Source organism: Ictalurus furcatus, chromosome 16 (genome assembly GCF_023375685.1).
Source record: "Ictalurus furcatus strain D&B chromosome 16, Billie_1.0, whole genome shotgun sequence".
In the NCBI taxonomy this organism is placed as follows: Eukaryota; Metazoa; Chordata; class Actinopteri; order Siluriformes; family Ictaluridae; genus Ictalurus; species Ictalurus furcatus.
The window spans coordinates 21,122,715-21,146,554 of record NC_071270.1 but is presented as its reverse complement, the minus strand read 5'-3'; the positions used below and the strand labels follow the sequence as shown (position 1 = coordinate 21,146,554).

At 40.7% G+C, this 23,840-nt stretch overlaps 1 protein-coding gene across 2 annotated transcripts; it reads right to left on the bottom strand.

Annotated features, from left to right (window-relative positions):
- Nucleotides 1-67: 67 nt before the first annotated feature.
- Nucleotides 68-23,493, bottom strand: vldlr (very low density lipoprotein receptor). 2 transcript variants are annotated; one of them, XM_053645553.1, is made up of 20 exons: nt 23,090-23,492; nt 17,156-17,275; nt 15,117-15,239; nt 13,368-13,490; nt 12,300-12,671; nt 11,783-11,905; nt 11,306-11,428; nt 8,527-8,646; nt 8,218-8,343; nt 7,754-7,925; nt 7,403-7,624; nt 6,184-6,302; nt 5,944-6,083; nt 5,125-5,266; nt 4,846-4,995; nt 3,251-3,313; nt 2,715-2,756; nt 2,231-2,308; nt 1,973-2,142; nt 68-923 (listed from the first exon to the last, which is right to left on the bottom strand). In XM_053645553.1, exons 1-20 carry the CDS (start codon nt 23,154-23,156, stop codon nt 888-890), a joined length of 2,631 nt encoding a protein of 876 aa, XP_053501528.1. In that variant the 5' UTR covers nt 23,157-23,492; the 3' UTR covers nt 68-887. The 2 variants fall into 2 exon arrangements, with proteins under 2 accessions (XP_053501528.1, XP_053501529.1); XM_053645554.1 differs by lacking the exon at nt 2,715-2,756 and having other exon boundaries at nt 2,231-2,325; nt 3,226-3,313; nt 23,090-23,493.
- Nucleotides 23,494-23,840: the final 347 nt, after the last annotated feature.

The following is a 23,840-nucleotide window of genomic DNA, read 5'->3' as shown; positions in this document are numbered from 1 at the left end:
TTCTCAACACTTCATCCATTTTCCATAAACAGCAAAACAACTTAAAGGAATTACTTTTGCAATCGTATTCAACTGACACTTTCCTTTTATTTTAAGTATTTCCAAATTTTTTCAATACAGAGCATTTATTCCTTCCTGTACAATGCTATAAAAAAAGAGGTTATAGGAACAGCACAAACATACAAAATAGTTTAACAAACCTTTTCTTTTTTTTTTTTTTTTATACATTTTAATCTACCCTGGTACTATACCCCACCATAGCAAAAATTGTTTCAGTCAATTGTATACAATCTTATTTACATATGACCATTTGACCAAAGTGCTTGGAGGATCCTGATTACTCGAAGTTGGGATATTTACAGCATTTTACAAATTTTCCAAAAGCACTCCTCTTATAGAGCTTACAGTTTTCCCCAGCATGGACACAAGAATCATTAGAAGAATGTAGTTCTGGAGGTAAATGTTCCTCAGGGGGAAAAAAAGAAAAGAAAAAAAGAAAACACCACACATTTTCAAGATGGTTACCTAAAAATTTGGATTGCATCTAAACATTCATTTGCACAAAATGATCAACCGAACTAGCCATGTCTAGATTCTTTCTTCAATTTCTTATCTCGTAAAGAGTGAGAGCTTCCGAGTCGGTCAATCATTTTGCATGTGGCAGAATCAGGAAAAGGCCACGTTCTCGGTTATATTATGCTTTGGGCATGTTTATTGTAAGAAGGAAGCATGTCAACGTATTTCACACAAAAAGACACACATCACCCCTAAGAAACAATGGAGAAATGCACTTCGGAAGGCATCTGACTGTCAGCCTGCTGGAACAGCAGTGTTTGGCGAGTGTCCCAAGTGGACAGTTCATAAATAGAAGCAGTGTAGAGACCTGGTTATGGCATGTCATCTTCTGTGTTTACTATAGAAATCTGAAAAAGAACAGACATTTAACAAACCAATTAAAAGGTGATCCATAAGAATGACCACGTCACAATAGCTATGTTAATATGACTAATAACGAAGAAACACTTTTTGACTTTGATTCATTTGTACGTTGAGATTCATTGTAAGGGAATTAACTATACAATTCAGCCAGGATAGTCTGTGTACTGTGCCCAAATGATGACGGATAGACATCATAGCCTGACAGATGTGATGCTCAGTAACTCCGGGTCTATGCGTGGCAATGCCGATCATCAATTTGTCATTCATCATCACAAGGTCGTTTCGAACAAGATTACTAATACTAGGGGTATTTTGTGAAATACATAAGGTAATTCTCAGGAATTGTTACTTTTCAGGCTTGTGAAACCTACAGACTGCTGATAAAACTAATCCAGCTCGAATAAGGCTTAACAGAAGAATATCCATTACATCCATCCATAAACATGGAGTCATCCATGCCCAAGAGTCCAAGACAGCAAAATCGGTAGTGCACTGTGGGTGGGAGAAATGGCATTACGTTCTCCACCATCAACAAGCATGTCACTAGCCAATCGTGGGTGTCCGTGAGCTCACGTATGCGGAAGAGGGCAGATAGCACTTTCCACCTAGTGTGTTACGCTTCTCTGTGACGCAGCATGAGCATCAGTTTGAAAAGCTGAAGTGACTTTACATGTCTCAGAGGAAGCACATGATGGTTTCCACCCTTCCTGGTTGGTATCTATTGGCCAGAGCTAGCTAGTGGGTGGGAATAGGAAATGGACTAAACGGGAGTAAATGGGCTAAAATTTCTGTGAGCTAGAATTATTTCTGATGTACAATAAGTTGAGAAAATATTAAACCCAACCTGGTATACCCTAAAGTATATGCTCAACTAGAAAGCCAATCATATAAACCAGTTCATATCCCTGTTATATGAAACTACTTAAGATTTTAAATTTAAAATGTGTTCACGACATTAAGTGATGGAATTATTATTATTTTTTTTTTTTAATTAACATTTCCATTTTTACACTGAATAAAAATAGTCACTCACAGCAGGATACGTGTGACCAACCGAGGCAGTCTGTCGGTTTATGTCAATGTTCAGGTCTTCTTCTGTAGTCTTCAGATACACCGGATTATCAAAATTCATGCTTTTTTTATTCTTCATCTGCCAATTCCGCCACATTATGTAACCCCCAACTGCAGTCATGGCCAGCAGCACTGCAGAAGAGAGAGAGAGAGAGATTTAAACTTTATACCAAGAAATGCTACATGTTTCCAATAGTAAGGGAAAAGTAGGATGACTTACACACTGGCAAAGCTGCCCAAGCTGCAGCTGATCCTTTGGCTGATTTCACCTCATGTATGGAGGTGCTGAGATTTCTTTCTATATGGATTGATGAGAAGGAGTTATAAACTGATCAGTGGGGCACTAAAGAACACAAACATGCTAGTCCATTCGAATTAGGGACAGAACTAGATTGCTAGGGGAAAATGAAGCAAATAAAAACTCTACCTAAAAATGAACCCTAAAGGGTGATCACATGCAAGGTATGAGAATACAAGTGGATGAATGGACCTATGCTTAAAATGAAAAGTATAACAGCACAAGCTTTCGACAGACAGACGGCACCCCTTTCAGCAAACCAGGAATTTCACAGCTGCCGTTTAGTTACCCTGAGCACAGGTATTTGCGGAGGCTATTTGAAGAGTCTAACGCAACACAGGATCTACTCTCAAACTTCTGTTAGTAGTATTCAGAGCGAGCACTCGGCTAAAATGGCAGAGCTTACCAGTGGGCATTGACTGCATTGCGACCTTGGGTTTCGGAGTGTCTGAATGTTGGGGAAGGAGTTTCAGTAGCAGAAAAAGAAACATTGTTATTTCTTAAACCAATATGTACTGTAGATAGGTGAGTCATCAACCAATCTGACAGATGGACCACAGGGCTATGGGCTGCAAAGAAGTTGGCCAAAGTTGGTGAGTGTTTACAGGCAGAGTTAAACATTGTATCTGAAACTAGGTCATAGTGCTGTGCTAGATATCTATTATTTGCAAAGTGACCTCTGCTGTAAGTCTTCCCATATTAATCATGAGATTAACAGATGGCCATAATGAGGGGGGTATTGCATCACTTAACTTAAATTAACATTGTTGACCCACAAGGTCATTTAAAATAAACAGTAAACACATGGCTTTAGGTTCCAGCTTGACTGAAAGATGTTCCCACCGTATGCTACAGGACTACATTTAAAGCCATGAAGCCAGTTTGGCTGGATGGTTTTCATGCACATGCAGTCTAAAGACTTGCAGTGGGAGACTGAATTACCTGGACGATGTGTGGGGTGTATGAGCACCCGCCCTTCATCTTGTGGAACGGCTGTAGATGCCACTGTTACAAAAGAGCACAGCGATATAAAGCCACCTATACTACTTATTTAAGACTCAAAAGGCAAAAAAAAAAAAAAAATCAGCAATGGAGCTTTAGGAAGCAAGCAGGGGGCTGAAATGAAAATATGCACCCACAAGCCAACTCTCCTATCACATGACAGCTACCAAACAGATGGGTGAAGCCCAACATGTGCTTCCTTTGAGACATGTAAAGCCTTTTCCAAAGGCTGCTCATGTTGCATTGCAAGGCAGTGTAAAGTTTCCTACCTTCAACATCTATAAGCTCACACACACACCTATGACTGGTTAGTGTTGCTGTGATTGACAGGGGAGACACGGTAATGCCCCCTCCCCCCATTCCTGCCCAGAGAGTACAGCCAATTTTGGGTCATGGATGGCTGTAACATCTTTGTGATTCAAACTCATGACAGGGCAAATACTTTTGGTGAAATTGGTAGAAAAAAAAAATTGCCACTGAATTGGCTAATATGGTAAATGGCTGGGAAATTAAAATTAAAACGCAAAGTTGGTGTACACAAAAAGAAAAATAATGGATTTGCTGCTGAAATCTATCCAAACGAACATGGAAGCTTGGCTTAAGATACTGTAGAAAAGTATTCCTATTTTAATGACCCAAATATTTTTGTTTAAACCAGTCTCCTAAAGCTTGACAAAGTACCAAAAACGCATCTCTAAAACTATATTCAGATACAGATTTTCTTGATCTAGTATTGTTTGTAGGAAAGCCTAGAAAACCATGTCTCTAAGCACTTGCTGTGACTTTGACTGCTCTTATGTGACCCTTTAGCTCAATCCCAGACACTCAGGTGTCACACATGTTGTATAAGTAAAACATCCTCACCACCTGGAGCCATTACTCTGGGTAAACCAAACTCAAATTCTCAAACTAAATGTAAATCTGAGGCGGTTTCGAACGTGCCCATGGAATACAAGTTCTTTACTGGAGGAGAAAACTACCGTTTTCATTTTGTTGATCTAGCCGTAACTCTGAAGGGAGGGCCCATGAAAGCTTGGCCCATTCAGACACAATGGAGTTAGAGTTCTTTATCTTCATCTACTGAAAGCAATCGAGTCAGAGAGAACAGTTTAATGCTCTTGCATTCTTCATGGAGGCAATTAGAGGGCTCTCCTGCTACCTCTAATGTGTTGCATAGTAAAGAAAAGCCTCTTATTTTGTTTAGGCTTAAGAGCCAAAGAAGTATTCATGCAGTGATGTTTGTCCTTAAAACCTTCCTTAGTTCCTAAGGATTCCCCCTTAGTGTTGTGCTGTTAGGTTTCAATGCCAAGTCCCATCTGTATATTACTCAGCATGGCATATTCTGAAAAGAGTATTCAAAGGAAGACAGCCCAAGCCTAGCTTCAAGAGGAGAGAAAGAGAGGCACAGAGGGGGTGAGGTGGTGGACACAGAGCAAATAAATGCAAAGGAAACTGCTGCAGAATGGAGGGTGAACACAACAAGGGTGCAGACGAATAGAGAAACTTCATTAACCCCTACGGTGCCAGATACTTGCCTGGTCTGCACTGCAAGCCGTCTGAGGCCAGCTCCTGACCTTCGGGACACACACACGTATACTTGGGGGAGTGTTTGTTGATTTGAGGCGCTGGCAGGCACATGTAGGAACAGCCTCCATTTTCTACTTTTTCATTGCACCAGTTGATGCCTACAGAGAAATAGAAAAAACCTTCAGCTTGATCAAAGGTCTTCTGTCCCATTACAATCATCTCAGAATGACTTCACACCATGTTTCTCTCTGGTTCATGGCTGCCATCCCTAATGCTAATGCACTCACCGGACAGCTGTACGAGTTCGTGGTAGACAATAATGTCCTGCGGTTCGTTCAGGTTGTTGACCAGCAAAATCACATCTGATCCTGTAAACTTGTTTGCCCCATAAATAGCCTCACTCTCACCATCTGTCCAAAAAACTCGATCCTGTCAAAACAAGTAAGGTGAGGGTGTTGAGAGGTACTTGCCAACTAAAAATCGCTCAATCAAAAGACTGAGGTGTAGATTTTGACGTTTTTTCAGAAATAAATAGTATGCAAAAGTTAAATACAAATAAAATTAGTATGTATATTTTACCTGGAACCATTAAAAAAGGTACATAAAGGAACCTTATGGATCACTACTGTAAAAGATAATTTTAAAAAAAGGTACCACAGATGCACTTTCCTAGTTAATAGACATCAGTACCAGATGTGCAACCACTGATAGTACCACCCAGCAACAAGGAAAAGTACAGCTTGGTACCTTTATTTCTGAGATGTGGTTTATTTGCATGTATCTGAACCAGGGTTAACGCCTACTGCCATTTTATTTATTTATTTATTTATTTATTTATTTATTTATTTATTAACAACTATGGTACAAGTTGTTTTGATCAATTACTACAGCCAAAGCTGTAACATCTTGGACAACATGGAGTATAAGGAGGAATGCTTTTTAAATCACACAAACATGACTTGGGTCCATACAGAATTTCAGACTATTTGCTCTAGTAAAACACATTATAAATTGGATATATAATCAGATTTGGCTGTTCATTCATGAGGCACTGAGGCAACATAGAGACAGAACATGGTATGAGAAGAGGATTGAGATGCTCATACCTCAAACACTGTGAGGGCAAAGGGGTGAGCCAGGTAGTCTTGGGACTGTAGGACTTTTTTCCGGTTATCTCCATTCAGATCCACGCTACACAGTGTGTGCAGCTTGGAATCCACCCAGTAAAGTCTGCTTTTGATCAGATCTGTAGAGGCAGGACTAGTCAACATTATTTCCACAACAGGTAGCTATAAAATGTAACATCCTGCTCATCATCACTCAAACTTCATTTAACCAGTACTTACCAAGGGTAATACCATTGGGCCACTGAATGTCAGTTTCAACCAGGACCTGTCTGTCTACCCCATTCATTCCAGACTTCTCAATCTTAGCTGGCTCACCCCAGTCTGACCAGTAAAGGAACCTACAACCACCAGCAACAAAAATATTATTGTTTCCCCCCTTTTTTCTTAAATTATCAAGCAATGAAGAACAAATTCAAACAAAAAAAAAAAAGCTACCACTCAGTAGATGTATAATAAGCATTGAGACAAGATTTATACAACAGTTTAAATATCCTATATACACAAACTGGGTCAAGGTTGTGGTTTGTGGGCTAATTCTGTAACAAGGTTGCAGGTGGGGGAAGAAAAAACAATTCCAAGGGTGGCATTTTTTGGAGCTTGTTCTGTCTGCAGCTGCACAGATTTTGTTTTAAAGCAGATAAGCATAATTAAGTATAATCAATTTCCATAGACATAGGCTATTAATGGACATGTAAGTGCAGATACTTTATCTGTTCTTTAAGATGTATTGCAAAGACTTTCAAAGGGAAATTGAGTGGATAATACAGTCTATACAGGATTTCGCAGAGTTTTTTGGGGGGGATTGTTACAGCCAAAAATGCTGGATTTTGTTGTGGCTCCCCCCCCCCCATCTCCAAAATTTGTGATGAAATTTCCAAGTTTTTTGTGCTTTTTTTCCCCCAGAAAATTACTTGAATTTGCAGTAATGTTCGCTGGTAAATGAGACCTTTTAGTTGCACACAGGTACGAAGCACGCAAATCAAACAAAGCTTTGGCTGAATGAGTGTTCTGATGACATCATACGAGAGGTCTTAGCCAAAATCCACTGGAAATCTGGTAATTTCGAAAAACTGTAAACATATATCAGAGTTTTGCTTGATTTTGCGTTAATCTCTGCAATGCAAAATCCTAGGGGGACTGAATAAATGTTAATATGATAAAAAGGTGTGTTGCATATTAGAAATGTGTGTGCACCATAGTGAAGTTATTTTCAAAGCAAAGACTGAGGGGGGAAAAAAAAAATAAAAAATCCATCTCCATTTTCCAATGCCCAATCTTTTCGGGCTAGAGTCAGGTGTCTGGGCTAAAAATTTTGACGAGACCCCACAACCCTGAATGTCAGGACAAGGCATACCAAACAAAGACAGTCATATTTATATATTATCCACAAAGGAGATCAACAGAAGGTATACAATTTGTTTTCTCAGTACAAAATTACCCAGAGAGAGGATCCACTGCAATCGAAGCTGGCTCCTTTAAGTCCCTGTCAAACAATACTTTCTGCTTCGTGCCATTGAAATTGGTCACGGCTATTGTCTTACTGCCCAGGTCTGACCAGTAAATGTTCTTGTAGATCCAGTCCACTGCTATCCCTACAGGCATTTGGACATCAATTACTTTGGTGTGTCTGCTCACATCATCACGCTTGTCTAGTACTGTACTGTGAATACAAATAAAAACAAAATAGTTGATTAAAAATTAGTCATAGCAAAATTTAATCTCATTTAATCATGTCAATGTATTTCCAACATTTACTATCCACCCACCCACTACAGGGTGGTGCAGATACCTGAAGATGGCTTTCTGTCCCAGGTCAGCCCAGAAGATCTTCTGATGGCTGAAGTCTGCATCCAGGGCCACAGTGTTGCGCAGCTGCTCTACTATCTGTGTGTACTCGCGCCTTTCCAGCCCCAGCTTCCGGATGTCTCTCCGGTTTGTGAAGATCAGACAAGGCTCTTTGCCTACAATGCAGGAGATAGAGCTGAAGGTCTAGCCCGAAGCTACCAGCAATCATGTGGCTTATGAATGTTCAAGTCCAACCAAGGTTTGCGTAGCTAGCCTGTTAGCACTATGAATGTGTACATGCACACCCACTTGACCTAGCAAAACAATCAGCACTGATGATAAACTGGCTCCAGGCAAAATCAACCTTCAGTGTGTGATATCAAGGAACCTCCCACAGTGAATTCCAAGAGCCTTGGGAGCTCAAGTGATCAATGATTTATCTCCAGCACTCAACACAATCTCACCTACCTACTGCTTTACACACTCCTGTGCTGGAGTCCATCTGATAACCCTCATGACACTCGCATTTGTAGCCTCCTTTCAGATTGATGCAAATCTGACTACAGATCCCAGGATTCAAACACTCGTTGATATCTGCAAGGGAGGAAGAGAATGCTGAAGCATTTACAAAAACAAAGCAGCTACTGACCACTATGGTAATTGCATGAAATGGCATTTTGGGAAAGGAAATTCCTCCAAATCTCTTATAGCTCCACTGAAGAACAGACCCAGACCTGTTTTCAATCATTTATCTGAACAGTATAGAGTTGCACGCACCCCCACAGGTTTTATGATCGAGGAGCTGCAACCCAGGCGTGCAGTAACATTCGTAGCCGACCACCAAGTCGCGGCACAGGTGTGAGCATCCACCGTTGTTGAGAAGGCACTCGTTTACATCTGAAATGAAAAGAAAAAGAAAGAATTACACAATGTTCAATATTTTACAGGCAATGTGTGAGGAATGGTGGAAAGAGAGACAAGTCCTTGGGATGCTCAATAAAATGAGTCACACAGCAAGTCAATATTTGCTTGCAATTAAACACTGTTCTTTCATAACCACAATGCCATGCAGAATAAGAAATGTGAAATCAACCAAAGCTGCATAGGGCAGGATTTAAACAAAGAGAAAAGTGGGTTCTTCAAGAGAGAATACAACCTCTGGCAAAAATAATGGAAATCACCACACTTAGAGGATGTTCACCCATCTTGTTTGCTCCATAATAAATAACAAATTAGGTTGTGTTATTTATAACAAATAAACAAGTTACAGATATGACAAAAGTTTTGTTTAATAGCTGAATATTCTGGCTGGGAGAAATATGCCTCATTCGGGTAAAATGAAATTATTTTAATTAATGGCATATTTTTCCCCCCCCAGATCAAATAGTGGGAAGAAATGAATTATGGAATCACCCAATGTTGAGGAAAAAATTATGGAAATCACCTTATAATTTGAATTTCTAAAACAAAATACCAGCACAAGTCTAAAAATGCAAATTAGTCTGCAGTTAAAAGAGAGAGTGCTTACAGACCTTAACCTTGGACTTTTTGAAAGGAAACATGGCTCCAACAAGTGAGTTGTCAGTTGAAACAATGGAAAGGATTTTAAAACTCCTTCAAGAAGGAAATCAACACTGAGTGTGGCAAAAGATGTCGACTGTTCCCAGGCAGCTGTGTCTAAACCTTGGTGCAAGTATAAACAAAATGGGAAGGTTATAAAAGGAAAACATACGGGTAGACTGAGGAAGGCGTCAAAACATCAGGATAGAAAAGTCAAAGCAATATGCCTTGAAAATAGAAAATACGCAACAAAACAAATGGGTGGAAACAGGAGTCAATGTTTGAGACAGAACTGTAAGATATCGGCTGAATGAAATGGGATTTACGTATAGAAAAGCCAAACGAATACCAGAACTAACATCTAAACAGAAGAAACCAAGTTTACAGTAGGCTAAAGAGAAGCAATCATTTATGATAGGGGATTGTAGGTCAGGTAAACGACCTGGGGGAGATCAACAGTCAATGCAAACATATACACTGAAATTTTGGACACTTCTCATTCCACTGATAGACAATATATCCGGTGAAGTCATTTTTCAGGATGATAACGCATCTTACCACAGACCAAAAAATGTTGAGGTTTTTCTTCAGGAAAAGCAGATCAACTCCATGACATGGACTGCAAACAGTCTGGATCTCAATTCGACTGAAAATTTATGGTGGAAATTAAACAAAAAATTGGTCCATGACAAAGCTCCATCCTGCAAAGCTGATCTGTCAACCGCTATTAGAGAAAGTTGGAACCAGCTTGGAGAATATTATTTTTCATTAGTGAAGTCCATGCCTCAAAGAATTTAGACTGTCATAAAAGCCCGAGGAGGCGCAACGAAGTACCAATTGGTATTTTTATTTATTTATTTTTGTTGATTCCATATTTTTTTCCCCCCTCAACATTGAGTGATTCCACAGTTTTTCCTCTCTACTTGATCTGGAAAACAATATGCCATTAATTAAAAACAATTTAATTTAACTTGTTTGAGGTAGGTTTCACAAAGCCAGAATGTTCAGCTATTGAACAAAAATTGTTGTGCGTCATATCTGATTTGTTCATTTACTACGAAGTAAAAAAGCCAAGTGAACATCCACCAAGTGTAGCGATTCCATCATTTTGTCCAGGGGTTGTACAACAGACCATATACTATATCCCACATGTATACAAATTATTCACAACACTACTAATGATTTTCAGTGACAATTCTCTCCAAGGGGACAAATGGAGCAAAACCATGCTTAAATTCCCCACGAAGCCTACCAGAACTGCCAGATCTCCTCACTGTAGGGGTCCAAGCAACAAGGCCTGTAGTTTTCTCTTAGTGTATACCACTCATGCACTTGCCCACTTGTTGAGAATATAGTGATCCGATATCACATTCTCCCACATCTCTGTAGACCAGTGCTTATGGTTTCACACCAGTGAACCAGTAAACTGTGCATCCGTCTTTGTACTGAGGGGTTTCTATATAGATGCTTATCTTGCTGAAGATCTAAATCGCATCCAGTTGCCACTCTTAATCACCTGAATAACAGCTGCTTATCAGTTTTTCCTGACATCACACTAATTTATAGGATTTACAGTTACCGAATATGCACCACCAATTTCAAGCCTATTTACAGTATCTACCATAGGTCTAAATGCAAATGTCACTTTAGCAACTGCTCCTATTAAAACATGAACCAGTTGAGCACTCACGTAGGCACCACCATCATAAAAACACCAATTAAGGGAATCTTTTGGACGAAGAGTTCATCCTGCCTGTACAGTTCCAGAGACTTGTAGAGTCTATGCCAACATACACTGTGCTTTTGCCAGCTTATGGTGGCCCAAAACCTTTAATGTGCCACAATCTGTTTATTTATTCTTTATATACAGTCTACGGAGATGACGGTATATGTTTATACAGCACCTCTATAATCAACTCTCCATGTGTCGTGCAAAACTTATTTCTACAAAGCAAAACTGTTCCAGAAACAGAAACTCTGCATGATGTTCACTTACTGCATTCTTTTATCGGTTCATCGCTCCAGTCAGTGCAGTCACGGACCTTGTTACAGACTTTGCTCATTTCAATACACTCTCCACTCCGACACTTGTACTTGTCTGGGCCGCTACACTGAGTCACTGTAGTAGCGAGGGAACGGAAGAAGAAAAGAAAGTTACTGTGAAAACCACATTATATACACAAACGATACTAAAGCCATAGGCAATAACAAATCATGCACACTCTTTCTGCATGCCAAGTCAGTATGCAGTGTGTCAGAGACTGAAACCTGAAACCCTAAGGTAATATAATTAATTACAACATTCCTACAATAACCAGGAGGAACGGTTTATTGACTCTGGATTTGACCCAATTTCTCACTACTACACATCTTGTGCACATTTGACCTAATTTGATGCAACATTGTGTCTATAAAAAGGGTTAATGTAGGACATCTAGAGATTGGAAATGACTAGTGTTTTAGTGGGCCTCACGGTTTTTGCAGTTGTCTTCATCCGTGCCATCAGCACAGTCTCGGAAACCGTTGCACTGCCGGCTGCCATGGATACAGCTGCCATCGTCACACTTAAATTGGTCCGGGCGACAGGAGCGAGGCGCTGCAGGGGGAATGGAAAAACAGAGTTGCGAGTCACCTTACAGGCTAAACCATGCAGGAGAGCTGACCTCTAACAGAACGCCACACACACACACACACACACACACACACACCGCCTCCTTATCTGTTTGGCATTTAGCCAAGGCAGTGGTGGATTTTTAACCTTGCCTTTAGTAGGAGTAAGCTCACACCCATGGAATCCCGGCAAACAGCTGGGTAGTTTGATAACAGGATAATATTACTGTCACCCAGTATCACATTACTGTCACCTAGTATGATGACGCAGTCCTGGACTGCTTCACACTGCTAGCTCTTAGTAAATACTGAATACAAAAAAAAAAAAAAAAAAAAAAAAAAACTATTAAAAATTGCCATCCTAAAACTAAGCCACTCACGGCAGTTTCTCTCATCGCTGCCATCTTTGCAGTCAGCGTCTCCATCACAGCGCCACTTGCGGTGAATACACTCTCCTGAGCTGCACTGAGTCTCACTAGCTGAGCATTTCGCCGGCAGCGTAGGGTTCCTCCCACAGCGCACAGGCAATTCATCCGATTGGTCCTGACAGTCTACATCATTGTCACACACCCAACCAATAGGAATACACGTTGCGTTGCCACACTGAAACTGGTTAGGGCCGCAGGAGGAGGGAGTGCAGTCCAGTTCATCAGTACCATCACTGCAGTCATCCTCACCATTACACACAAAGTTCTGGGAGACACAACGACCACTGGCACAGGTGAATTCCAGAGGAGAGCAGGTGATGTTACCTAAAGGGAGGAGAAAGAAAAAAAACAACAAAAAAAAAACCAAACGAATAAAACAAAAAAATGGACACAAGCAGGTCAAATTCAACAAAGATCAGAATCACCTTTTTTGCCAAGTACCGTGGGTTTACATGTGCAGTGAATTTGTCTTGGTGCACTGGTGCTTAACAATAACAGTAAAATACAAGAAGTGAAATAATATTAAAAAGATAAACATTTGCGAGGTAAGATGAGAGAGTAAAAATGTAAATGATTACGTTTCCTCTCTTTACAGCACCAGTTCCCAATCTTGGCCCTGGAGTACCCTTGTACTGAAGTGTTTTCCATACTCCCAACATACCACATTCTCATCAGCTAATTACCATCCCTTTCTGAGTTGAAGTGGGTGTGTCAGAGCAGGAAAACACTGAAATGTGCAGCACAGGGGGTTCTTCAGGACCAGGGTTGGAAACCGGTGCTTTATAGGAACTTGTTAGGTCTTTCTTGCATTGCATCAGCTCCGTAAACTATCCAGGAACACTTCTTAAATACTGAAACGGTTTCCTAAGCCATGGCTGACTCACCCTTTGTCACATGCAATAAATGGCTACACTTGCATCATATGACCCCTGAGGCTATGTCCTCTAAGCAGCTTCCTCTGAAAGTGTTACGGACAGATCATTCGTCACAAAATCTTTGCTAAGACAGGTGCTGACTCACTGCAGCTCGTCTCGTCTTCTCCGTTGTCACAGTCTCTCTCGCCGTCACATTTCCAAGAGACAGGAATGCACAATGTGGAGCCTGTGCCACAGCTAAACTCATTCGTACGGCAAGTTCTGGTGTCTGAATAAAAGAGCAGCAAGTTAGGACAAGACTTTGTATTTTATTTATTTATTTATTTATTTTTAAAACATGCTATTGTAAAAAGGTTACCAAAAAAACCTGCACTTAATCCTAGGAGAATTATTCAGTAACATTTGCATACTCCTACAAATATTGGACAAACACTCCAAGGAACCAGTAGAACTTGATGAATTGGTTTGCCTTGAAAAGGCATAAAACCTTGAAAGAAAGTCATTCTGTAGTCTATTCTTTGTTAAGGTTAAAGTACATGCGCTTAATATCAGCTTTAACAGGCGCAACCTGAAGAAAATCTGTTCCATAGCATGTGTAGGAAATACACGTAAACCATTACTTAAAGAATTTCTCCTTTGGCAACAATAGGTTCCAGTATTTCACTATTTATACCCACAACCTCATGTTTGTCAAAAGGTCACTTACTCAGTGTAAGATCACGGTCACAACAAGCAAGGATCAATCTTTAATATAACCTACGCAAGCAGTCCCAGTGCTCAGGACACGCCTTCTAAAGGTATGATCTCAAACACGTACACTGAGCCACATGCACACGCACACACACCATCATTCCACGTATTACTGACTTTCAACAGCTGGTCAAACTAGAAGTGTTCTGGATGCCTGCCACGTGGAACATGTCCAAGACATAAAAATATCATGGTGGATTGCGCAACAATACAAAACACAAAATACAATGGATCAGTACTCTTCACATATGAAATCAGACATTTAAGAGGATGGCTCTAATGTTTTTTTTTTTGTTTGTTATACCCAGAGGCCGATTATGTGCCCACCATAAAGGTCACCATAGAACCAAATCATGTATAAGAACAGACAGATTAATATAAACCTCTAATTGGCCTGCTGTTATAGCAAATTAATCAACACATTCTGATCAGATTCAACAGCATGGACATGTATGAATGTTTCATACATGCAATGCAATGGTGTTTAAATCATTATTAAAATATCATCAATATTCCAAAAAAGGATGGAAAAAGTGGGATGTTTGTCCTTTTATGAATGAGGATAGCATTTCCCCCTCAACCTCAGTTCAGCTCATCTCACCAACAGGCAGAGTTTTTCGCTATGCCCGATTAAAACGGCTGCTCGTATTTGTGTGAGGATTGATTAACTGCTCTATAGCCAGAAGTAAAGGACAACACACTGGAGTTACACAGAGCAGTGGGATGTAACCTGACCAGACACACTGACTGATCTGCTGCCATTACCATAAATGACACAGCTGCTGAATTCGGATGAAGTGACATCTGCAGCGTGACACATTTGGACGTGCAACAAATGAGTGACTCAAGGGAGATGAAGCTATGCAAAACAAAACAAAAAAACAAGTATAATTTCCGGTCACATTTTTTCCTGATTCATTCTCTCCCAACCCCACCCACTCACTCACTGATGTAAAGCATGCTGTTGAACAACTCCTTCTATTGGAATTTGGACTATGGTTTGGACACAGACTTGAACGCACTCTGATTTAATGGCTTTGACAGAATCTCTACCCCTCTCTTTTTACCAACTGCTCAAAACCATTTCTGTGAACATAACTGTCAGAGAGAACAATGGAAACCACACAAAGCCTATTTGACTTACGACACACGTCAATGCTCTCGTCCGAGCCGTCTTCGCAGTCAGGTTCTCCATCGCAGTGCCACCTCTTGGGGACACACTGGCCGTTGCGGCAGACAAAGTCCTGTTCCTCGCATGTCTTCCTCACTGCAATGGAGACAGGATTAAAATAAAAGTCTCAAGGGCTTTTAACATTTCAGCCTGGTTAAAAAGTAAAATATGTGAGGAAAATGAAAAACGACAAGCTCAGCAAAAGATTTTACATCGTACGCGAAAGCCATGTCCCAGAATATGTCCTCTGTGCTTCTTTACTGCACAAAAACTCTGATAAGTGGATAACCAATTTGTGTTTTCTTTTGCAGTTTCAAAAGCAATGGTCAAGCTATGGATAAATCACATTTTTATTACAGGTGCAGTTTGTACAGTGTATAGATATTTCTAGACATTTGATAATCATAATTTCAAAACATTTCTTAGAAATACTATACATGGCAGTGTTGCATAGTGATGTAACTAACAAATTTGTTCCAGCTTCTGCTGATCATTTTCAGCTAACCATTTTTCTGGCCCAGAAAAATCTGCTTCACAGCCAGCCATGACTGAACTGCTCAGACCTGCCGCTTCAATTCACTTCGGTTTTATTTGTATAGCGCTTTTAACAGTGGACATTGTCCCAAAGCAGCTTTACAGAAATATATACATTCAAGATATAGATTTTAAATGTATGAATTTATCCCCTATGAGCAAGCTAGAGGTGACTGTGCCAAGGAAATACTCCAGAGACGATATGAGGAAGAAACCTTCAGAGGAACCAGACTCAAAAGGAAACCCATCCTCATCTGGCTGACACCGGATAGTGCGATTACAAATAATTCCCTTCTATAAATATACTTACATGATCAAAAATAGTGCTGTTGTGTAACTAGGAAATTCATTACAGGTTTTATTTATTTATTTATTTATTTAATTTATTTTTTTTACATGAAGTCTGTTTTGTTTAACTTCTCTACTGTTCACTGATGAAGACTTGAGTGCAAAACTGTTTGTGGCAATTGCAGTCCCAGCCATCATAGCATAACTGTTCATATGAATTGAGGTCCAAAGCCATCTTTAAGGTTTTTAAGTGGTACCATCCTCAGTAATCTCAATGATCTTTAGACTGCACCATGTGGGGTCATCCTCAGCAGCAGCATGTAACTTCCAACTGATGAGAACTCCAACCAGAAGTAGGGCATCAGGATGGATTGGGCAGGTGCAGAGAGCAGAAGGGGTCGTGTGTAGCACGACACAGTGTGTTGCTTCATACACACTGTTCCAACCAAGAGGGAACAGAAAAGGTGAAGGCAATAAAATGACAATTTGCCTTGCCAACTTGCTATACACCTCAGTGACAAGTAAATGTATATTTTCTTCATGTCAACAGTCATGCCCTAGAACTTTACAAGGAACCCCATCTCCCCCTGGGCACTAAGCCCAGCCCTATTATCAGTCACTTCATGTCCACTCAGCAACAAGTGTGCACTCCAATGAAATAGGCTCCGGTGGCTAGAATGGCCAGAAGTGCCTGGAGAGCTCCAGACACATAAATTAGCATGCTCACCGCAGGACTAGAAATTTACACTCACTGGGTTAGACTGCGTAGGAGAGCACGCTTTGGGACCATCATGCAGGAAAGGATTGGAACCTTGAGGACTTCACTGTAAGTGCTAGCTGTAATTTATTAGTGTATCTCACTCATATCTGTGCCAACCCCTCCCTCACACACTGTTTTCCCACCCCCAAACTCTATGACCCAGTTACCATAGATACAAGGAGAGCTGGATCATCCAGAAGGGGACCTTATGGCTCCCATTGTGTAATAATGCAGATCTGTAGTTCGCAAGCCTGGTTTTTGTCAATAATTTAAGGTACTGTGGCACTGCAGTTTCTCAGCTTAGCTTAGAAATTACATCAGTGCTCTAAACTAGTGTGAGACTCAATAAACTGCAGAGTTCAAAGTCCACATCATGTAGTTTCACACCAGTGGAATACATACAGGTTCACACACGCAAACAATGACTCACCACACGTGTTCTCATCGCTTCCATCAGTGCAGTCCACATCACCGTCACATTGCCACACGGATGGGATGCAGCGTCCGTTCCCACATTGGAATTGTGATGGCTCACATTCTATTCGCGAGCCTGAGGTGGCGAGAAAGTGAAAGGTCAAGTGAAAGTGACAGACTATTACTCTATATCCATTATCAAGAAAGGTAAAACTGATGTGTACTAATGATATAACCGAATATGCATTATTCAAAAACAAATAATTTAAGTTCTAAACATACAGATACAAATAGGAGGCACACTATTCATGTTCATCAGGAAACTTTCCAGAAAGATCCACGTGGCATCTGGTTGAGTCTTGAGCTGTGTATCAAGCTGCTCAAACAGGTGGTTTTTACTTTCATTTCCCCTAACCCTAAGTGGCCAGATATGAAGCTCGTGGTTCGGAAAAAAAACCATTTCGTAACATTATTCATTTAAAATGATTTATTTGTTAGAACTGTTGCAGGCCAGATACAAAAAAAGCAAAACAAAAAAACCCTGGAAGATGAACAAACACACACTCTTGAAAATCTCTACTTAAAATAAATACATGAATAAAATAACAAATAAATATTCAATCGACCACAACCTCACTGTACAGCTCGGCTCAATCACGCTCATGCCAACCAGGACGGCCAAGAACCTTGGGGTGATTCTTGATGACGGCTTGACCTTTACAGACCATATCTCAGCAACTGCAAGGTCCTGTAGGTTCATCCTTTACAACATCAAGAAAATCCGACCCTACATCACCGAACAGGCTACACAGATACTAGTCCAGGCTCTTGTTATCTCTAAACTGGACTACTGCAACTCACTGCTTTCAGGCCTCCCAGCCAGCTCCATCAAACCCCTTCAGATGATTCAGAATGCTGCAGCGCGCCTCGTCTTCAACCAGCCCAAGAGAACCCATGTCACACCCCTCTTCATCTCCCTCCACTGGCTTCCTGTAGCTGCCCGCATCAAGTTCAAGGCCTTGATGCTCACCTACAAGACCTTGTCAGGAACAGCACCCTCCTACCTCAACTCTCTCCTGAAGGCCTACGCTCCCTCTCGCAATCTGCGATTGATTAGCGACCGACGTTTAGCAGTTCCAACTCAGTGTGGCTCAAGGTCCCTTTCCAGAACCTTCACACTAACTGTTCCTCAGTGGTGGAATGCACTTCCAATCTCAACCCGACCGCAGAATCTCTCACGATCTTCAAAAAACAGCTAAAGACCCACCTCTTCCATGAACACCTAACCAACTCATTAAAAAAAAAAAAATGTAAATAAAAAAATAAAAAATTTGCACATACACCTCTACTCTGCACTTTGCTTCTTCTGGAATTCAATTAATGGATCTTGTATGGTAGCACTACTTGTATTGTTCTCTGCGTGATATATCGCTTTGCTTGTATCTTTCTCATTTGTAAGTCGCTTTGGATAAAAGCATCTGCTAAGTGAATAAATGTAAATGTAAATAAATTGGTTTAGATTATGACCACTTCGGGTTTAAATCCGAACACAGATATATATATCTGAAATATACAAATATTCGGAGCACTAATCAGATGCAGTCATCCCCTATACTGTAAACAGCACTAAAAGCTATGAGTCAAAGGGCTTTCATTTTTTTTTTTTTAAATCTCCAAAACACCTTCATTTGCATAATGCTTCAGGATCACATGGTTATTATCTGACAAGTATCTTATACTGTATACGAGGATGTACCAATTAGCCACATTAAACTTAAAGCAGAAGTGATGTGATTTACACAAGGAGTGCCCTGCTCATCCGTGCAGACTAAACTGGATTAAGTGGGTGAAAATTAGACATGTACTTTAACTGCTACACAAAAGCACACAGCTCTGTGTGCTTAGCAGCATAGAACGCATTTATGAAGCTCTGACTGGCTCCCTGTAATCATAGCAAGGCTTTAATGAGCAGCCTTGCTATGATTACAGGGAGCCAGTAGTGTGCTTCTAGGTAGGAAGGAAGAACTCACAACTAGGGTATCTGAGCAAGTCCATGATCAGACAGAAGTCAAATCCTGATTCACGGGGGAATCCGATTCGTTCACTGATTCATCCATAGATCATTACACCTCCATTCTGAATCTCGTTCAAGCGCTCAAGGAAACAAGAAGCTTTCAGGAACCATGTGCACCTGGCAGGGTTACATTTCTCAAACCTACAGACGCATATGTTCAAGATAATGTCTAACGGAGGGCAATCCTGAGGACCACAACACTGGAGAGTTTAGAATTCTGGCTCATTTCACACCCCCAGATTCAACTAAACGGTTAATTACAAAACGCCTTCATGTGATGCATTCAAGGAGGTAGAAAAGGGAAGAGTGTACTCTCTTCAGGCAGATGTCCCTTCAGGAGAGTTCGCTCTAATGGCAGTCCATGCTAAATCAGGTGAATACTAGAGCAATAGAGCGACGCAAACAGCCGGCAGCCAAAGATACGTGAAAGTAGTGCACTGGCAACAGCAGCTGTCCACAGCTGACCAGCCTGCATTCACTGACCCTACATCGGCTGCATGGAAACAATGCAACACTCATTAATGAGTGACATTTTGTCTGGACCAATCCAGCTACGCAAAAGCCCCGGATCAGTTTGGGTCACAGAGCAGGTGGCTGGCACTGCCAGTCAGAGTAAAACCTCAACTAAACCCCAGTAAGAGAGGAAACGGATGGATATAATAAGCATACTTACATTTCAGGGTTTTCTTTAGTAAGGAAGGGAAATCACTTTCATTTTGTGGCAGGAAAAAACCCCCTGAAAATTTATGTAGATAGATATGTACACATAATGCTCTACTGAAAATCAGGACTCCAGAGATAGCAACTTAGTACTTTATAGACCATTCATAAAAAAATAGCAAGTCACCACAATGGCCACTTCTGTCCCCTCCTTAATTCATTCAAGCATGTTCAATAATCACTTTATGCCGGTCAGGGTCGTGGTGGACCTGGAGCCTATCCCAGAAACAGCAGGTGCAGGGCGTGAACACTACACCCCAGGTTGTGATGCCAGTTCATTGCAGGGCACTCGCACACTTATTGACACCTAGGGGCAATTTAGAGTCACCAATCCATATACTGAAACTGGGGAATCAGATGCAAAACTCCACACAGACAATAACCTGAGCTCAGGATCGAACGGGGAATCCTGGAGCTGTGAGAGGGACGCCTGTGCTGCCCTCTTCTCCTAAATGACGAGTAAAAATATTAAGTGGAGGACTGGAGTAACTGGATTTAACTCAAAGTGCTTAATCATTACCCAAAGGCTAGGAACCATGTCATCTGAAAGGCAAAAACACTAAACTATATTGCACTGGTAATGCACCGTAGGGGAACAAAGTCTGCATCCCAAGTTTTTTCCTACTGCCTATACAAATGCATGATGTAGAGTATGAAGTAAGCTTTTATCCCACTATATAGGGCAGGTTATGTTTAGCCACAGTCATTTGATGCACAGCAGATATAGGTTTCCTGTGTTTTACAATATCTGATAAACTGCTATCTGCAGAGCCCCAGAATGGGCATACATTACCTACAAATTGGGTTAGATGCACTGCAACCAACTTGCATAGATCACTTTCCTTCACTGTATTAAACTTTAACCATCTTAATACGAGTTTACAAAAGCAAATAAATATAGTTGTGTCCAAGTCTTGTATTTTATTATGTAGTATACCTTCTATTTTAATTATCCAAGTTCAGAATCTGTCTGATTAAAACAAGCAAGACGTTAATTCTTTCTTTAAAAACTGCCCCCCCCAGGTTAACCCTGTACAAATGTCAGTCCATGTCAAGTGGAGACATCGTGTGCCTTTTAGAAGGCAATGACCCTGTGGACACGACATAACACAGCCTTGGAGTCAATAACCCAAGGTCCAAGATATAACTTAACAGAAATGGCATAATAACAAGTATAATGGCTGACTAGTCTTCGGAGGAAAATCTGTCTGTAGAGGCCTTGGGAAAACAGCTGACTAGATGAACAGGTGTGTTTAATGAGGCAGAATGCTAAATTCAGCAGTTTGCTGTACCTTTCCCTACCTCCTGAAGTCTAACACCTCTGATCAAAGTGAACACACCTCTTTCTCTGGATGAACAGAGCAAACAACCGTTCCTCCACTTAAAGTAAACCAAGCAACACTCTCTAATGGGATCATGGGTAAGGGGAAAGGTGAAGAATTAGAAATGCCAACAAAGCAGCCCAAGCTTGGGGAGTGGGGTCCAACTGACATCATTTTTCCATGTCAAATCACATCAAATGTCAATTATCCATGATAACTGTGCTATTTAGTGTTAATTTTGCACTGACTATACTGTACCTATATACAAGTAGTCAATATGGGATGCATGACTACCAGTCATGCAAGAGCATTACTAAAATTAAAGTGCTTAAATAACACCATTAATTCATGAACAGTCAGAAAACAGAACAAGTACCCAAGTTATTTCAAATTCTAAACGTATAAATTAGAACATGTACTAAACTGTACAATTCCTTAGCACTGTAGTCGTACCCTTATCTCTTGAACCTTTAATAAGCATCTTGCGCCTGAAATTCCAGATAGTGTGTAAAAGATTTATGATGCATAAATGGACTGTGATTAGATTTTTAGAGGAAAGTTTTAAAGGAACTTCCAGGTAAAAGATGTATATACGCAAGGTGGCTGTTTAAGAGTACCACCCCAGTGACAAGGAATGGTACAGTTTAGTATAGTATTATATACATTAATAATTAGATAAAACAGATGATTTATTAACGGCAGGACGTCTGCGCTATTGTTCTTTAAGATGAAATCAGTTCAATTCTGACAAGTAAAGAAAATGCTCTGTAAGAAATTGTGATCTATCTTCAGTTGTGAGGCTGTTAAACCTCATTAAAAAGTTTCAATAACTAAACAACTCAATACTATGCGCTTGTTTAATATTAAGAAACAACCATGAACCTTCAGGTTTAAAAAAAAAAAAAAAAGACACCCAACAACCTTTAAGATAGTTAGAAAATGACTATTTTTGGAGGCTGAATTCAGCAGGTAACTTGGGCTGTCCTGAGTGAACTTTTATTTTTTCCTAACTGGAGTCAGAGCAGTTGATGAAAGAATGGAAAGATTGCACAAAAAAAATCGAAAACAGGCAATTAATGTAGTACAAATTTAGCAGTGTGGACCTCACTAAATTGTTTAAACCTGGTTAAGGCTTATATGAGAGTGCGAAATCCTCAGTGCAAAACAAAAGAAGCATTGAAAAAAGATTATATATATATATATATAGATAATATAATATATATAAAAACACAGACATATGATGGCCTTTTGAGAACATTTGAGGCAAAGGGTGAAATCTGTGTCAAATGACAGTCACCTGTTTAAATGGCAATTACGCAATGTGAGGGTAATCTGCGCACACACGGCCCTCATCTACACTGTTGCATAGCACACACATACACAATTCCCAAAGCACACCACCGGCTCGAGACCATGTCCAAGAATTAATCCATAAATTAGCTCCTCCAATAAATAAATTAAGGGCAAGCGTGTCATTACAATGCACGAGTGGAAATGAAATTAGCAGCTGAAATCTGTGGGGTAAAGTCCTTCACGGTGCATGAGGATAAAAACGTGCCAAGCTGCACGTTGCTACTAAACACTTGAAGGAGGCCCAAACGCTCAATGAAGCAGTCAATTACACAATGAAGGATCGGTTACAGCCGGTATCCGGGCTATGTTAGACAGAAACATTGTTGCATCATACTGCACTTACATTATGAATGAACCAGTATGATTTGCTCGGGGGCATCTTAAACGTGCAGAAATCGCGTGCTTTTTTCTGCAGCTTCGTTGCGCAAGCTACAGACGGATTCTGTCTCTCTCTCTCTCTCGCGCGCGCGCTAATACTCACCATGTGTAAACCCGACCATCTGGAGACATAGTGGCAGGAGAAGAAACCCCAGAACGCACAGGACCATTTCGTGGCTGAGTGTCTCGCGCGCGCACTCGGTCTAGCTCGCTCTCTCTCTTTGGCCCTTGATACCGCAGCGCGAGCGCTCAGCCGGTGCGCGAGAACAAAACAGAAGCAGAGCGAAGCCGCGCGCTTTTATCTCATCACGCAGCAGCAGCGTTCAGTAGCGCCGTGCTCGCGAGCGGCTCGTGCGAGCGCGACTCATCACGTCCCCTTAATTTCACCGACAGCGCGAGCGAGCCTACAGCGAAGAAACCGCGGAGTGGAACACAGGGCGTGTGGACGTTTTTATTTTTTTTCCCCCTTCTCCTTTAGTGTGTCATTTTCACGCAGTTAACCCTTTCTCTACCAGAACCGACATCATGAACAGCCTATATGTGTGTGCATCCTTTTATATGATAACGTATTAATAAAAACAGCTCAGACATTCTTTATAAAAAGGTAAATAAATAAATGCATGGTCGATTTTTTTTTTTAATTCAGCATTTTGATAATTCATATAGTCTGTGAATTAAGAAAACTGTTCTATAGCGACAGCATCTAAAGTGCCACCCGTGTCTTGTGGCTCCACCTATCAGCGAGAGCTTTAAACTCAGTACTGGCCTGATTAATGAGATACAATTCAACAGAACTGAGACAGATATAACAGAATTAAAACAGAATATAGGACACGATGATTAAATGTGAATTT